This window comes from Somniosus microcephalus, chromosome 5 (genome assembly GCF_052327205.1).
Source record: "Somniosus microcephalus isolate GS21.2 chromosome 5, FLI_Smic_1.0, whole genome shotgun sequence".
NCBI classification, from domain to species: Eukaryota; Metazoa; Chordata; class Chondrichthyes; order Squaliformes; family Somniosidae; genus Somniosus; species Somniosus microcephalus.
The window spans coordinates 274,164,149-274,183,193 of NC_140991.1; the positions used below are offsets into that span (position 1 = coordinate 274,164,149).

Consider the following 19,045-nt stretch of genomic DNA (forward strand, 5'->3'; position numbering starts at 1 on the left):
GATCTATCCATGGCCCCCTCCCATTTCTCATCTACATGCTGCCCCTCGGTGACATCATCCGAAAACACAAGGTTGGGTTCCACATGTACGCTAATGACACCCAGCTCTACCTCACCACCACCACCATCTTGCTTGGCCCCTCCACTGTCTCTGATTTGCCATGCTGCTTCTCTGACATCCAGTCCTGGACGAGCAGAAATTTCCCCCAACTAAATATTGGGAAGACTGAAGCCATTGCCTTCGGTCCATGCCACGACCTCCGTTCCCTAGCCACCAACGACATCCCTCTCTAGTCACTGTCTAAGGACTAATCCAGACTGTCTGCAAACTTATCGTCTTATTGAACCCTGAGATGAGCTTCTGACCACACATTTGCTCCATCAATAACGCTGCCTACTTTCACCTCCATAACATTGCCTGACTCTGCCCCTGCCTCCGCTCATTGCCCCTGCCTCCGCTCATTGCCCCTGCCTCCGCTCATTGCTGCTGAAACCTTCATCTATGGTTTTGTTACCTCTAGACTTGACTATTCCAATGCTCTCCTGGCCGGTCACCCATCTTCCACCCTCCATAAACTTGAGCTCATCCAAAACTCTGCTGCCTGTACCCTAACTCTCGCCAAGTCCTGTTCACCCATCACCCCTGTGCTTGCTGACCTACATTGGCTCCTGGTTCGGCAACGCCTCTTTTTATTTAAAAAAAAAAAAAAAAAAAAAAATTTTTTTTTTAAAATTTGCATCCTTGTTTTCAAGTCCCTCTATGGCCTCACCGCTCCAATCCCTCTAACCTCCTCCAGCCCTGTAACACCGATTTCTGTGCTCCTCCAATTCTGGCCTTTTGCGTATCCCCGATTTTAATCGCTTCACCATTGGCGGCCATGCCTTCAGCTGCCTGGGCCCTAAGCTCTGGAATTCCATCCCCAAGCCTCTCTACCTTTCTCACCTTTTTAAGACGCACCTTAAAACCTACCTCTGACCAAGCATTTGGTCGCCTGTCCTAATATCTCCTTATATGGTTCAGTGTCAAATTTTGTTTGCTAACGCTCCTGTGAAATGCCGTGGGACATTTTACTATGTTAAAGGTACTACATAAATGCAAGTTCTTGTTGCTAGTATATATTATAGTATACAATATTACCACTACTCGCCTCCGCTAGACCCCTGAATCAACCTATGCTGGTTCATGGTTGAGTCTCCACACCTTGGTGTTCCATTTTCCACAGGACAACCGCCAGCAGTTCCCTATATGCCCCTCAAACAGCTCCTGGGCTTGCTCACCCTCCACAATGGTCTCCACATTTGGATATTAGTTTCCCAATGCTCCAAGCTATCAACAACTTAACATCATCCACCACAAGACCGCTGACTTTAACTTTGGACTCTCTTATCTCATCCCCTCCCTATCCTTTTTATAACTAGAATGTAACTATCCTAATTTTTGCCATGTAATCTGAATTTTCTTTGTTCACATTTGCATGCACATTTTGGCTGCAGCTCCAGACCCTTGCGAATTACTTTCTCCATTTTGTTTTCTCTCTTTTTACCCTTCTTGAGGTCCTGTCTCCTCCCCTTCCTGTCACCACGTCATGCCACCTTTCATTATTCCCCTTTAGTGTACTGTGCCCTCCCAAACCCCATCCCGACCCTTCACTATTCCTCTGCCTTACTACTCTCCTGCCGCTATACGAGGCTTGAATCCCTCTTGGATTAGCCAGCCAAATTCTACCCGTGGCATTTTCTGAAGGGCCTATTGAGGCACTCATTGCTGCCTCCTTACGAGCAGCAACCTCAACTTGCCCCATCACACTCTCTTGCCGACCTTCCTGCCCAGCATGTCCACTGGGGGCTAATCTCACCAGCTGGCTGGGACTGTGCTTGCTTCATTCCATTTTTGCCTCTCCAATCATAGACAGAGTACCTGCAGGAATGGGTTCTCTTCCTGCCCTCGCACCACTGCCTCGAGTTCCCCAACAATCTATGCTTGGCCTCGTCATATTTCTACATGCTGTCTCGCCATGACGTCCAGTTCCACGTGTTACCTGACGCCAACCACTCTACCTCTCCATCATCTCTCTCAACCCTTCCACAGCCTGTGTTGTCAGCCTGCTTGTCCAACATCCAGGCCTGGATGCGCAGCAATTTCCCCCAATTAAACACCGGGAAAGCCAAAGCTATTATCTTCAACAACCAATCCTCCAAACTCCGTTCCCTTCCCACCAATTCTAATCCTCTTCCCAGCGATTGTCTCTGGCTGAACTGGACTATTTGGAATCTTATTTGATCCCAAGCAGAGCTTCCGACCCCATATTCTCTTCATAAAGGCTACCTCAGTCCATCTGCTGCTGAAAGCTATTGTTGCCTCCCGAGTCAACTATTCGTGCTCTCCAGGCCGGCCTCTCATCCTCCATAATCCATTAAACTTGAACTCATCCAAAACTCTGCTGCCCGTATCGTATTTTGCATCAAGTCCTGCTCATCCACTACCCCTGTGCTTGTTAACCTACATTGGCTCCGTTTTCCTCTTGCAACCTCTCCCCACCACCCCCCCCCCCCGCCGCCGGCCTACCCAATGCCTCCAATTTAAAATTCTCATCCTCGTATTCAAATTCCTTCATGGACCCGCTCTTCCATATCTCTAACCTCCGTCAGCCGTACAACCCTGTGAGAACTTTGCGTTTCTCCAACTTTGACCTCTTGTGCATCCTATACTCCCTTTACCCCACCATTGGAGACCTTCAGCTATCTAAGCCCTAACCTCTGCAATTGCCTCCCTAAACTTCTCCACCTCTCTTCCTTTAAGACCCTCCTTAAAATCTACTCCTTTGACTTAAGCTTTCAGTAGCCCCATCTAATATCTCCTTTTGGCTTTGTTTCATTTTTTTGTCTGATTATTGGGACATTTTCCTGCGTTAAAGGTGCTATATAATGCCAGTCACTTATCATCCAGATTGTATTCCTCATTCTTTGAACATTGTCTGATCACCAGTTACAAACATGATGTACCATATGTTAATCCACCATCCATTCCTTATTGGCATTGTCAAGCATTGATCCTCTCTTACTCAGCTATAAATAAAGCCCAGTTCTGGTCCCATTCTCTGTTCCTTTGTCAAGACAGTGTCAAGACTACAATTGGAGTACAAGAGTAATAAAACAGGCTATTCTGAGTGTAAATGGTCCTGATACACCAGCTGTAACAGGGAACTGAGAGGAGGGCTGGGTAGGAGCTTGTGGATACTGGATTACATTTGACAAAACAAGTAGGGTAATATTTGTGGCAGATAATACAGCCCCCTTTTTCACTTGTTAATCTCTATATATACAAACAAGATTATACTACAGTCGTGCTGGAACTGGAGTGGACACTGACTACTTAAACCCACCTTAGGGTAATGATGCTTCCGAAACATCAGGTCTGCTCTAAAATGTTGCTCCAAGGACAGTACCCAAAAACTTCTGCAGAGATCTCTCCTGACACTACAGAACACAGAATGAGTTTTAACTTACAAATTGGTTCCATATAGTATGTTAACAATCACCTAACTAATTACCAAAAGAATAACAACTCTGACATCCCTCCACCAAAAAAAATCAGAACTGGATGGAGAACCTTACTAGTTCAAATTTATTATCCCAAGCAAAGTCAGGAAAATATCTCTCATGGGAATATTCCTCGGTTACATACACCCTTTGTCCTAAATCTAACCAGATAAAGAGATGGACTATTGAATGCAATTTCCCCCTCCCTATATTGTACATCAATAAAAGGGGCGGGGGTGAGGAAGATAATGGTGCAATATTGTATTACTGAAAAGACAAAGGCCATTTGTTCATTCTCTGCTGTCCACAGTGCCTAATCCTCGATGGAATGATTGCTATTGTGCTTTCTCAGGCACCTTTTGGGATGCAGAGTTTGCCAGACTGGGCTTTTAAGTACCATACAAGGAATATCATTCAGACTCTGATGTGCTGCTAATAGCTAAGGTGAATTTGACTTGTTCTATGAACAGATTCTTTCCTGTAAAAAGAATAGAAATTTTTGCAAAACAGAAAATCTGAAATTCTTAACTCAATTCTTCACAGAACATTCCTTTAATTTTCTGTTTAGGCACCTCTAAGTAGAATGTTGCATAGCTGAGTGCTGCAACACCTCTACATTCTGTGCAATATTGTTGGTTTTTGCCACTCAATGACCACAGAAGCTTATTGGCTTTTGGAGGCAATGTCTCTCTTTCTGGATGTGTGCTTTACAACTCTGTTTCCAGATGCAGAGTCTCTTCTGAACCAAAACCTGCATCTTAATCCTCTGTCGTGTATTCTAAATACTGTAAATCACTTACTGCAGGATTTGTGGAATATCCACGTCACACTCTTGTCACTCCAGAAGATGGAAAAATAACACCATTAGGCATGTAGATTAAAGCTACTTGCTCAGAATTATTTGCAGATAAAATAATGTACAGAAGCAAGAAGACTGGCAAGATTCAGTACAGTGCTTCGGACAAGGCTTTTGGTCACCCTTCCTAATATCTCCTCCTTTGGTTTGGCATCCATTTTTCCCCCTTGTGCTTCTGTGAAGCGCCTTGGTACATTTTTCTATATTAAACTGTTACTGCTGTTAATAAAAATTAGGGATGATTCACTTTTTTCAGAAGGGTACTTACAGGATTGTGGCAAGCAACTGCACCTTTGGATGAAATAGCCAGATTTCCTCTCTTGTTTTCCCTTAGCATAAGATATGACAGATGGAAGATATGTGTTCCAAAAACCTATAGAATTCACTGGTGTTTACACCAGCACTGAAGACTAGCAGCCAGAATTTTGCTATTTATCCAGTGGAACTTCTTTGATGTAAAGCAATTTTTTCCTGAAGTAGACAAGCAACCACAATAGTCTGTACAACTTGGCAGACAAAGATTAATGCTGAATTCCCAATGCACAATAACCTGCTTGTTTTGACATCTGATAATTTAAAAATATTTTTGTTTGCATAACTGATTTCCGAGCAAGTAAAACTCATTACTGCAGTCTGTCCCCCCAGTTTGAACCTTGAGAGAACAACCTCCATTTTGAATGCCAGCTATTTAAAAAAAACTAGTTGATCTCCTGCGCCATTGCACACAGATCATTAAGGCCAAGCAGAGATGAGGGCAGGGGATAACTGAACCAAGCCGCAGAAGGAATGTAATGTTAGAGGCCACAGCAAGCGCCTGTTAGCGAGGCTTCCCTAGCAAGAGTCTGCACAGCAAGTGGGTCATTCCACCAAATCATACCTGAAGGAGCCCAAGACAGAAACAAGCAAAATCTAGTAAAGCTAAAAGCAATGGTAGTCAAAAGGAAAACTCTTCAGTGGCTGGAGTCATATGGCTGTGGTTGTCAGATGTTATTCATCATAGACCCAAGAAATCATTGCAAGAGTTCCTCAAGAAATCGCCCTCCATCAAAGCATCTTCAGCTGCTTCAATTACCTTTCCTCCATTATAAGGTCAGGAGTGGAGCTGTTAAACAGTGATGGTTCCACGCTATTCATCTCCATTCACAATGCCTTCTATAATGAAACAGTCCATGCCAGCCTACAGCAGGACCTAAACAACATTCAAACTCACTGATAAGTGGCAGATAACATTTGCACCACGTACGTGCCAGCTGATGACCAGCTCGAGCAGAAGAAAGCCCAGTTATCTTCTTTTGACCTTCAGTGGTACTACTATCAACTTCTTGGGGGTTACCAGAAGCTGAACTGAACCAGCCATATCAACACAGTGGCTATAAGAGCAATAATAACATGAAATTAACATAGGAAAATGTCCAAGGCGCTACATGGAAGCATAATCAGGCATAAAATGACACTGAGCTAAGGAAGGATGTATTTGGAGGGGTAACTCAAAGCTTTGGCAAATTTTAAACAGGGTCTTAAAGGTGGACAGAGATGGAGAGGCCCAGAGGTTAAGGCATGGATGAGGGTTTCAGCAGCAGATAAGTTGAGGTAAGGGCAGAGACGGGTGATATTACGAAGGGAACGGTAGCATAGTAGGTATGTTACTGGACTAGTAATCCAGAGGCCTGGACTAATGATCCAGAGACATGAGTTCAAATCCCACCACAGTAGCTGGGGAATTTAAATGCAGTTAATTAAATAAATCTGTAATGGTGACCATGAAACTATTGGATTGTTGTAAAAACCCATCTGGTTCACTAATGTCCTTTAGGTCTGGCCTATATGTGACTCCGGATCCACAGCAATGTGGTTGACTCTTAATTGCCCTCTGAAATGGCCTAGCAACCCACTCAGTTGTATACAACCGCTACGAGAAACAATAATAAGAATAAAAATAGACAGACCACCTGCATCAACCTGGGCACCTGTTTCAGACACAACAATGGCACACCCAGCCCAGTCAACCCTGCAAAGTCCTCCTCACTAACAGCTGGGGACAAATTTGGGAGAGCTATCCCACAGACTAGTTAAGCAACAGCCTGACATAGTCATACTCATAGAATCATACTTTTCAGCCAATGTCCCAGACTACTCCACCACCATCTCTGGGTATGTCCTGTCCCATCGGCAAGACAGACCCACCAAGGTGGCGGCACAGTGGTATACAGTTAGAAAGATGTGCCCCTGGGAGTCCTCAACATTGACTCCAGATCCCATGTCTCATGGCTTCATGGGCAAGGAAACCTCCTGCTGATTACCACCTACTGCCCTCCCTCAGTTGATAAAACAGTACTTCTCCATGTTGAACACTACTTGGAAGAAGTACTGAGGGTAGCAAGGGCACAGAATGTACTTTGGGTGGGAGGCCTCAATGTCCATCATCAAGAGTGGCTCGGTAGCACCACTACTGATGGAGCTGGCCGAGTCCTAAAGGACATAGCTGCCAGACTGGGCCTGGGGCAGGTGGTGAGAAAACCAACATGAGGGAAAAACCTACTTAACCTCGTCTTCACCAATCTACCTGTCGCAGATGCATCTGTCCATGACAGCATTGGTAGCAGTGACCACCGCACAGTCCTTGTGGAGACGAAGTCCCGTCTTCATACAGGGGACACCCTCTATCGTGTTGTGTGGCACTACCACCGTGCTGAATGGGATAGATTCAGAACTGATCTAGCAGCTCAAAACTGGGCCTCCATGAGGCGCTGTGGGCCATCAGCAGCAGCAGAATTGTATTCCACCACAATTTGTAACCTCCTGGCCCGGCATATCCCTCACTCTGCCGTTACCATCAAGCCAGGGGACCAACCCTAGTTCAATGAGGAGTGCTCAAGAACATGCCAGGAGCAGTACCAGGCCTACCTAAAAATGAGGTGCCAAATTGGGGAAGCTGAAACACAGGACTACATGCATGACAGAGCTAAGCGATCCCACAATCAGTGGATCAGATCAAAGATCTGCAGTCCTCCCACATTCAGTCGTGAATGATGGTGGACAATTAAACAACTAATGGGAGGAGGAGGCTCCATGAATATCCCCATCCTCAATGATGGTGGAGCCCAGCACGTGAGTGCAACCATCTTTAGCCAGAAGTGCCGAGTGGATGAACCATATTGGCCTCCTCTTTGGGTCCCCACCATCACAGAAGCCAGTCTTCAGCTAATTCGATTCACTCCACGTGATGTCAAGAAACAGCTGAGTGCACTGGATACAGCAAAGGCTATGGGCCCCGACAACATCCTGACTTGTGCTCCAGAACTAGCCGCGCCTCTAACGAAGCTGTTCCAGTACAGCTACAACACTGGCATCTACCCAACAATGTGGAAAACTGCCTGGGTATGCCCTGTCCATAAAAATCCAGCCAATTACCACCCCATCAGTCTACTCTCAATCGTCAGCAAAGTGATGGAAGGTGTTGCCAACAGTGCTTTCAAGAGGCACTTATTCACCCATAACCTGCTCACCGATGCTCAGATTGGGTTCCACCAGGACCACTCGGCTCCACACCTCATTACAGCATTGGTCCAAACATGGACAAAAGTGTTGAATTCCAGAGGTGAGGTGAGAGTGACTGCCCTTGACATCAAGACAGCATTTGACCGAGTGTGGCATCAAGGAGCCCTAGTAAAATTGAAGTCAATGGGAATCGGGGGAAAAACTCTCCACTGGCTGGAGTCATACCTAGCGCAAAGAAAGATGGTTGTGGTTGGTGGTCAATCCTCTCAGCCCCAGGACATCGCTGCAGGAGTTCCTCAGGGCAGTGTCCGAGGCACAAGCATCTTCAGCTGCTTCATCAATGACCTTCCCTCCATCGTAAGGTCAAAAGTGGGGATGTTCGTTGATGATTGCAGTGTTCAGTTCCATTCGCAACTCCTCAGATAATGAAGCTGTTCATGCCCACATGCAGCAAGACCGGGACGACATTCAGGCTTGGGCTCATAAGTGGCAAGTAACATTCGCGCCACAGAAATGCCAGGCAATGACTATCTCCAATAAACGAAAGTCTAACTACCACCCCATGACATTCAATGGCATTACCATCGCCGAATCTCCCAACATCCTGTGGGGTTATCATTGACCAGAAACTTAACTGGACCAGCCACATAAATACTGTGGCAACAAGCGTGGGTTAGAGGCTTGTATTTTGCGGCGAGTGTCTCACCTCCTGACTTCCCAAAGCCTTTCCACCATCTACAATGCACAAGTCTGGTGTTATTTTTTTGCCGCCCTGGATGATCTTCGAATAGTGGGCTGTTTTAGTGATGGAGAGCCAAATCTGGTGATTGATGGTTAGACCAGTTGTCCATCAAAGACGTTCAAGTCTGCATCCCTTGGACTTAAGGGAACGGAGATGAGGGGTATACCAGGGGGAATGAGTAGGGTGAGAGAGTGTAATGATTTTAGTGGGGACACGGGTATCAAAGGTGGTGGAGGGGGTAGTCGTTCACCTTTTATAAAAAAAATAAATTGAAAAAAATTCTGCTTTTCGATTCTTCCAACTAAAGTGGATAATTTCACATTATACTTCATCTCCCACCTTCTTACCCACTCATTTAATCTGTCTATATTCCTTTGCAGCCTCTTTGTGTCTTCCTCACAGCTTACTTTCCCATCTAGCTGTGTATCGTCAGCAAACCTGGATACATTACACTCGGTCCCCTCATCTAAATCATTGATATAGATTGTAAATAACTGAGTCCCAAGCACTGATCCTTACGGCACCCCACTAATTACAACCTGTCAACCTGAAAATGACCCGTTTATCCCTACTCTCTGTCTGTTAACCAATCCTCAATCCATGTTAATATATTATCCCCAATCCCATGTGCCCTAATCTTGTGTAATAACCTTTTGAGTGGCACCTTATCAAATGCCTTCTGAAAATCCAAATGTACTACAGGAAACTTTGTGATATCCGGCACCGAAGGGACCGAGCTGTTGCCGATCTATCAAAACTGCCGGACATACAAAGTTAATGTTGAAGCATACGGAGGTTTTCATCTCCGTATCTGACAACAAACACTGTTGCTTAGCAACAGCTTGTAAACAGTCGGCCCGTACCTTGGAAGCATCTCTGTAGCTTAGCAACAGCTTCAGAGAGACTTTCCAGAACCCAACTGTTGAAAACAAAGCCACGAGAAGAAAAAAAACCTAACCAAACGGCTCCTGATTTCTGCTGGTAGATCGAGGTTTCCGGACATACAACCTCTGGATAAACCAAAGTTTTCTGTACATCCACTGGTTTCCCCCTTATCTACCCTGCTAGCTACACCCTCAAAAGAACTCTTAATAAATTTGTCAAACCCGATTTCCCTTTCATAAAACCGTGTTGACTCTCTAATCATATTACAATTTTCTAAATGCCCCGTTACCACGTCTCTAATAATAGATTCTAATATTTTCCCTATTATTGATGCCAGGCTAAAGAAAGAAAGACTGACTTGCATTTATATAGCACCTTCCACGACCACCGGACATCCCAAAGCGCTTTACAGCCAATGAAGTCCTTTTTGAAGAGTAGTCACTGTTGTAATGTAGGAACTGGCCTGTAGTTCCCTGTTTTCTCTCTCCCTCCTTTCTTGAATAGCGGGTTTACATTTGCTACCTTCCAATCCACGGGGGATCATTCTACAATCTAGGGAATTCTGGTAGATCAAAACCAATGCTTCCACTATCTTTGCAACTACCTCTTTTAAAACCCTAGTATGTAGGCCATCAGGTCCAGGGGATTTGTCTGCTTTTAGTCTTATTAATTTCGCCAGTATTTTTTCTTTACTAATATTAATTACTTTAAGTTCCTCACTCTCATTAGACCCTTGGTTCCTGTCTTAATGGTAGAACAGAATGAAGGGAGCTTCTTTACAAAGATCATTTGAGATTAGAATTGGAAGAGGTGGCAAGCCAAAAAAGGCCAGCATTTTTGTTAGGAGAGCTAGCAACTCTTATCAGGACAGAAGAGCGATGGAAGGGAAGATTCACAGAAACTGACAGACAGCTTTGGCAAAGGAGAAGGAGAAACGGTTGCTGGGAGACGGGAAGATCAAAATTAACACTACTTTTCAAAGTTTCATTTAACAGCTCTAATACTGTATTTACAGAGGTCACAAGTAGAGATGAATTTGACTTGAGATGTTTCAGACTGTGCAATAGGCAGAATTTTAACTAGATACAGTAGAACATCAGGCATGATTGAACTAAGATACTGTAACAGATCTGACAAGGGAAGAATGAAGTATGAAACCTTCAATCCCATAATATCATAAATTACTTCACTGGAACAGATAGAAGGCACAGAAAGTAAAAGCAGTAAAGAATTCTCAGCATCCCAATTTGGCAGACTTAATGCCAAACGTGACAGAACTGGTGAGTGTTGCATGGTGTTCTGCAAGACACTGGTATGGGACAGTACTCAGAATAATGCAGCAGTGAGGAAATAGATGCTGTATATGAATTGTTTTAAAGAGGAAGTGTTCTAGATTAGCTGAATTACCACACCTATCAAGGATGTGCGTAGGCTCACTGCTGAATTGGTTGAGGTCATTTAGGATAAGCAAGGGCCTCAACATTAATGTTGGCCTGATCAGCAGAAGAGAAATCATTACTCATGCTGGAGTGAATGGTGACATTTCAGCAGGAGACATTTAGAGTTGGTGGATTCACTTTTCAAATGGATGAAAAGTTTGAGATATCTCAAATGAGCGTAAAAGAGAGACACACATTTATTGAGGTGAGGGGTAGACCTATCAGGAAATTGTCAGGTGACTAGAGAGATAAAATAAGCAGGAGCGATGTCAAAATTAACTTGAGCATATACATCAGATGAGATTTGGAAATGTAGGAGGGAAATTGGAAGGAGGAAGAGCTGGAGTTGAAATTGGGTTTCCAGTGAGGAACAATCTTTGAAGTCCTGTATACGCCCACCACCCTATCCACTTTTAGCACCCGTGGCTCCTTGTGTCCCAGTGAATTGATTTCAAGATGTTTGTCCTCATTATCAGGACAGTGGAATATCCCTAGAAATTTGCAGTGTCTATGAAGAACGTGTTGGTGTTACTAATACAGACAATCCAAGAAGATCTAGTGTATGTCTGTGGAAGATTCTGATCCTTTTCCTAGGTGAAAACAGGAAGGCCCTGTGTTTGACTCGCATGGTGATGTAGAATGCTCATTATAAAAAATAAATCACATCGAGAAAGGTAATGGAAGTGCCACAGCTTGAAGTTGCAGCAGTCTGGGTGGTGTTGGGGCTCCTTGTAACTAAAGACTCTTGCTTTAAATGCTACTCTGGCAAAAAAAAGGAAACATTTGGGATGAGAGAGTATCTTGGAAGTGCATTAAGCCACTCCACAGTGGTTTCTGTGTATTTTGAGTATTACTTTATGAAGGATATGCACATTGCAGATGAAATTTTGATTTACCAATTCTACACATAATTAATGGTATTTTTTTAAAGGAGAAGATAAGTATTGTAAAGCAGCATATTTCAAATATGGAAACTTCAGTATTGGCTGGTTACACCAGAACATGGTGAACCCACAAACTGCAGCAAGAATGCAAACTGACCACCTTGGAGTCATCTTGACCAAGCCATGGGAGTGTTGAATTTCTTTCCTCAATGATATTTTTTGGTGATTTTTCTTTTCTGCATTTAGCATTCTTTTCAGAGTTTTAAGAGATTAGTAATTAACTATTGAACAATGAATCACATTCTGTCTACTGCAGCAATATTTTAACATTCATTTGTTTTTGTGGTTTAAGTATATACAGTATTTACATAGTTGGAAGTGAATGACTGTTCCATATTTCACTCTAGTGTAATGTACATTAAGGTACAGTGGTACATCCTATCACTAGAATGTGGTGTCCCCATGATTTTCTTCTGCACTTATGTTTTGTACTTTATAAAATGCAAGTGTTAAATATTGGATCTAAATATAGCAACATATAATTTTGAAATAGTCCAGACCCAAAATACCCTTCTTGACCCCTCTGTCCTTGCAAATTATAGGCCCATCTCCAACCTTTTCTTTCAAGTCCATGAATGTGTTGCCACCTCTCATCTGTGCCCACCTTCCATGTCTGAGTCTCTCCAATCAGTTTTCAGCCCTGCCATAGCCCTAATCAAAGTCACAAATGACATCCTCTGACAGTGACTATGGTGCATTTCCTTGCACCCCCTCCCCCCAGTCCTCCTCAACTTCCATGCAGTCTTTAGCATGGTCGACCACACCATTCTCCTTTCGCATTCAATGTCTGTCTTGCGTTGTCCAACTTGATGGGACTGCCCTCGTTGTTCCATTCTTACCTATGCAATAACAACCAGAGTCTTTACAGCAATGGCTTCTCTTCCTGTCCCAATACCTTTACCTCTACAGTCTCCCAAGGATCTAACCTTGGCCTCTCCTCTTCCTCATCTACATGCTGGTGCTTGATGACATCATCCAATGACATGGAGTCAGCTTCCACATGTATGCTGAAAAACCAGCTGTATATCTCCAGCACCTATCACAATTCCTCCACTGCCTATGCTACATAAGAACATAAGAACATAAGAAATAGGAGCAGGAGTAGGCCAATCGGCCCCTCGAGCCTGCTCCGCCATTCAATAAGATCATGGCTGATCTGATCCTAACCGCCAATCTACTATCACAGAACCATCTCCTGAATCTAACAGAATTAGACACACGAAATAGGAGCAGGATCAGGCTACACGGCCCCTGGGCCCGCTCCGCTACCCACAGGGCCATGTCCGATCCGAACCTAGACTCATGTCCAAATTCCTGCCCGCTCCCCGTAACCCTTAATTCCCTTTACTTCTAGGAAACTGTCTATTTCTGTTTTAAATTTATGTAATGATGTAGCTTCGACAGCTTTTTGGGGCAGCATATTCCATGGACCTACCACCCTCTGAGTGAAGTAGTTCCCCCTCATCTCAGTTTTGAAAGAGCAGCCCCTTATTCTAAGACTATGCCCCCTAGTTCTAGTTTCACCCATCATCGGGAACATCCTCCCCGCATCCACCCGATCCAACCCCTTCACAATCTTATATGTTTCAATAAGATCGCCTCTCATTCTTCTGAACTCCAATGAGTAGAGTCCCAATCTACTCAACCTCTCCTCATATGTCCATCCCCTCATCCCCGGGATTAACCGAGTGAACCTTCTGTCAGACTGCTTGTCCAACATTCAGTCTTGGATGAGCCTCAATTTCCTCCAGTTAAACATTGGGAACACCGAAGCCACTGTCTTCAGCCCCTGCCACAAACTCTGTACCCATGCTGCATTTCCTATATTACAACAGTGACTACACTTCAAAAAGTACTTCATAAGCTGTAAAGCGCTTTGGGACATCCGGTGGTTGTGAAAAGCGCTATATAAATGCTAGTCTTTTATTGATTCCATTTCCTCTCACCAGCCATTATATCTGGTTGAACCAGACTACTCGCAACTTCATCGTCCTATTTGACCTCTAGCTGAGCTTCTGACTCCACATCCTCTCTGTCACAAAGACCACCTAGTTACATCTTCGTAACATCGTCTATCTCGTCCCCAGCCTCAGCGAATCTTCTGCTGAAAATCTCACCCATGCTTTTGTCACTTACAGACTAGCCTATTCCAAAGCTTTCCTGGCTGGCTTCTCACCCTCTACGCTCTGTAAACTTCAGTTTATTCAAAGCTCTGTTGCCTGTATTCTATCCCGCACCAAATCCTGTTCACCCATCACTCCTGTCTTTGCTGACCTACATTGACTCCCCTTTCCCCCAACGTCTCCGATTTAAAATTCTCATCCTTGTTCTTAAATCTTTTATGGCCTCGGCCCTCCCCATTTCTGTAACCTCCTCCAGCCCTACAAGCGCCCCAGAATTCTGCGTTCCTCTGACTCTGGCCTCTTGTGCATCCCCCACTGCCTTTGCGCTATCTTTGGTAGTCGTGCCTTAAGTCGGCTAGGTCCCGCGCTCTGAAATTCAAGTCTACTACATCTGGTCCTCCTCAATCATACTTCCTGAGTCTATGTTTCCCCAAAGTGAAGAGCCATAACTCCCTTGCCCTATCCTTGTAACTGAAAGATCTAAGTTTAGGTATTATCTTTGTTGCACTTCTCTACACCCTCTGTGGAGTCTCAATATTAATCCCCAGATCTCTGGACCAAAACTGGACATATTTTCTGATTCACAGAGCTTTGTTTACTGGAAGCTCATTTTGGGAAATAATGTGCATAGGCTATGGTTTTCCATCATTTAACTGGACGTAAAGTTACAGACTGCATGTGCGAGTTCCTGGGTGTGAGGCAGAACATACAGTTTGAAAGCTTACCCTGTCCGGTTTTGATCCCAGATCTGGTGATGCATATTCCATGATTACATATTGCTGTATATTCTATGACATGGGCTTGGGTGACATGGCCAGACTTCAATCAGTGGGATTTTACTATAAAATGGCTGTGGATTAAAGGGGGTGAGAGGAAGGGGAAAATAATATTTCCACGCTGCAGGATTCCACTTGTGTGTTGGGGGTGGAAAGGGAAGTGAAAATAATTAATTAAGACAAGAGGGTGTGCAAGTCAAAATGACTTCTGTGCACTGTAGGTGGTGGGTTAGCACTGCTAATTATTCTTGTGATGAGTCTGTTACCAGACATGTGCCAAGCAGGTGTGCTCCCACACTTCCCCAAGGGAGGAGGAAAGAAAATTGTAGAGGAGTCATCTTAGATTATTCTTGCTCAGCTCTCAACCAGTTCCAAAACAGCATTGAAAGAAGTTTGGGCTGAAGTTACAGTTTCTGGGGGGGAATGGTTTATAGAATGGTGGGAACCTAGTGATAGGTGAAACCTAAGAAGGGTAGAAATAAGAATTTAATGGGAATATCTCTCTTTCTTGTTCCTGTCAATATAAAACTCTCATCAGCTTTCAAGAGTGTGTGCCACAAAAAAGGCAGTTTTGGGAGCACTAATCTATGGCACTGCAGAGTTGAGGGATGTGGAAGTACTCTTGTGGTTCAACCATGTGACTTCACCAAATATAAGAAAGAACGAACTTACATTTCTATAGTGCCTTTTACGATCTCAGGACGTGGAAAGTGCTTTTCAGCCAATGAAGTACTTTTGTAGTCACTGTTGTAATGTAGGCAGCCAATTTGCACGCAGCAAGCTCCCACAAACAGCAATGTGACGATGACCTGATCATGTATTTTTCAGTGATGTTGGTTGAGGGATAAATATTGGCCCCACGACACCGGGGAGAACTCCCCATCTCTTTTTTAAAATACAGGAAACTTTGTGATATCCGGCACTGACGGGACCGGCGTGTTGCCGATCTATCAAAACTGCCGGACAAACAAAGTTAATGTTGAAGGATACGGAGGTTTTCATCTCCGTATCTGACAACAAACACTGTTGCTTAGCAACAGCTTCTAAAGAGTCAGCTGCAGCTGCAAGCGTCTGTAGTTGAAGCTGTTGCTATAGCTACAGACCTTGCAGTGGCTGACTGGGGGGAAAAAAAAAGAACGAGATCTAAAAAAACTTACAGAAAACGGCTCCTGATTTTTGCCGTTAGATCGAGTATTCCGGACATACAACCTCCGGATAAACCAAAGTTTCCTGTAGTGGCCATGGGATCTTTTACATCCATCTGAGATGTTTAACCAGTCATCCGAAAGATGGCACTTCCGACAGTGCAGCGCTACCTCAGTACTGCCCTCCAACAATGCAGCGGTCCCTCAGTACTGCACCTCTGACAGTTCAGAGCTCCCTCAGTACTGCCCCTTCGACAGTGCAGCGCTCACGCAGTACTGGCACTGGGAGTGTCGGCCTGGATTATAGGGCTTGGGTCTCTAGAGCGGTGCTCGAACCCACAACCTTCTGACTCAGAGGGAAGAGAGTGCTACCCACTGAGCCACAGCTGACACCAGAGCTCAGTACTGCAGCAGGAAGCTCCTTAACCCACTCTGCTGTCCTGATAGTAGGACATCAGCCTTGAAGGGTCTCCAGTAACTCTGCCTCCAAGGAATGGAACAGGCGGGTTCTGGCTAAAGGAATTTCTTTTCTCAAGGTCAGAGACTGAATTTTGTGGCAATCATTCCAAAGTTCCAACTTAATTGGATTGTTTATCAGAAATGTTACTATCCGCTCTCCTAAAAGTCCAGTGGTAAGGATGTCGCCTGGTGTTTGGTACTGAGCCCCACACTGAGCAAGAAGGGCCTAGGATCCATCCCCCGGGCTGTGCTGAGTTAGCTGATCCCACCCGGTGTGGTACTGAGCCCCACACTGAGCAGGAAGGGCCTAGGATCCATCCCCCGGGCTGTGCTGAGTTAGCTGATCCCACCCGGTGTGGTACTGAGACTCACACACACAGCAGGAAGGGCCTAGGATCCATCCCCCGGGCTGTGCTGAGTTAGCTGATCTCGCCCTGAGTGGTACTGAGACTCACACACACAGCAGGAAGGGCCTAGGATCCATCCCTCGGGCTGTGCTGAGTTAGCTGATCCTACCCTGAGTGGTACTGAGACTCTCGCAGAGTTAGGGAGAGGAAACATCAGCAGGTGTTACTGCTCCTGAACCCTAACCATTGCTCGCTCGTACAAAGTGTGTGTGTATTGTGTCAAATAGTGACAGGGTTAGGGGTTGTCTGTGATACTGCCTCCACAGTCAAATAGTCAACCAACATCCACTAGGGTAGAAACTCAACCATTCAGAGGGATTTGGTCCTCTATTATCCCCCCCACATAAGGGTTCAGTCAAAAGACTTATCCAGCCTTATAGGCCACTAACCTCTCTCTCCTGGCAATGATGTTCCTACGTGAAATGAGTTTGGATGGTCTCAGCCCAGTTGGGCCGACGGTGTGAGCCTTAGGATTCTGATTTGGGATTATCCAGAAATTAGACAACAGCGCCAAGAACAGCCCTTTCCAAACCTCATTGAAAATGTAGAGGGAGCATTATTCTGTATCTAACCCGTGTTGTACCTGCCCTGGGAGTGTTTGATGGGACAGTGTAGAGGAAGCTTTACTTTGTATCTAACCCGTGCTGTATCTGTCCTGCAAGTGTTTTAATGGGACAGTGTAGAGGGCGCTTTACTTGATGGAACAGTGCAGAGTGAGCTTTACCCTGTATCTAACCTATGCTAGGAGTGTTTGGTGGGTATATTATATATATACACAGGTGCACTATCCCTTATCCGAAACCCTTGGGACCAGATGTTTTTCGGAATTTGGAATTTTTCGGATTTCAGAATGGTATTCAGAATCAGTATGTAACACCCTAGCGGGGTCTGGGCAGCACCCCGTAAGCAAACGCATTAATATTTCTGCAGCGAACCATATGAATATTCACACGGAGTGGGATAAATAAAGACTATAAATAGTATTACAGTTTATTTATACAGTAATAATTTGGTAAATTAAATAGTGGGATAAATATAGACCATAAATACTCTAGTTACGCTCCACGAAAAAACTTTCGGTTTTCAGAGGTTTTCGAATTTCGGAATTACGGATAAGGGATAGTCTACCTGTAGTAATATTTTGGCTGGTAATGTTGGTTTGATTTGATAAAATCAAAATAGTTCAGCACTGAAGAAATTATTTATGCTTATAAAGTTCTTTTTATTTGTTTTAGACTACTACTCCTTCAGTAAGAGCAAGAAGTTTATCTTTACTTCCTCCTGGAGTATCAAACTCAGCACCTCCTGGTAGCCAGAAGCACCTGACACACAGCGGGCCAGGAATTGTCACCATTACCCATCACAAGTCTCCTGCAACTGCCCGACGTGCCAAGAATCAGTGTCCAGGGCGTCTTCTAGATGTCAAAGAGGTAAGTTTGGAAACTAGCAGAGAATAATTATGTTTTTGATGTTTGGGGTTGTGAACAGACCATTTAGTTAGAAAAGCGTTGCATTTTATAGAGTAGATTTTCCGTGTCCTTGCCAACAGCCAACTACCTGATGTACTGCAAGTGCAGATGAAAAACTGTGGCCAACCTGCTTGTGATTTTCCAATCTGTGTTCAAAGTAGATTCCTGGTTGGAGGCGAGGACTTGGAAAATCTACCGTTTAGATGTAAAATTTTAGATATTGTTGGGCTAAGTGGCTTCCGAATGTACTTGTACTTGCCTGTGCTTATCTCTTGTAGAAGTGAATAGCTGAACTGATTCATTAAAAATTCTGATCAAATATTTTCCCTATGATTTTAGCAAATTTTCCTATGATTTTAGCAAAATCCAACTTATCAGTCCCCACCCATGGGCAATTGGTATAAAATTAGGGACAGTTATTGGCAGTCATTGTTTAGGGGAAAGGAAGTTTGAATTGTTACTTAAATAGTACGGTTTGGCCAGATAGATTAGAAGGCTCAATTGAAACTGGTGTGAGCAAATGTAGCAATTTGTGAAATAATCATGTATTTGAACTATAGTGTGTGTGAGACTGCACTAAAGGCATTGGGCTGGATTTTCATTGAGGAGGCGGGTAGGAGGCGGGACTACAACTTTCGGGGTTGTAGTCCCGCCTCCATCGAGTTCTAGCCAACCCACGCGATTTTGACTTGATTGACCTTGTTGAGCCCACCCAGCGGGCTCAGCAGGCCAATTAAGGGCCACCCGGCAACAAGTGACGTCA

The 19,045-nt window shown here is 44.4% G+C and overlaps 1 protein-coding gene across 5 annotated transcripts in view; it reads left to right on the plus strand.

Annotated features, from left to right (window-relative positions):
- LOC147117737 (oxysterol-binding protein-related protein 10-like) overlaps positions 1–19,045 on the plus strand; it is a 338,647-nt gene that overhangs the window by 95,505 nt on the left and 224,097 nt on the right. For all 5 annotated transcript variants that reach the window (XM_085988973.1, XM_085988974.1, XM_085988978.1 and 2 more), the window contains one exon: positions 18,049–18,243. In XM_085988973.1, the coding sequence (XP_085845099.1) occupies positions 18,049–18,243 (195 nt within the window). The remainder of the gene's footprint in view (positions 1–18,048; positions 18,244–19,045) is intronic.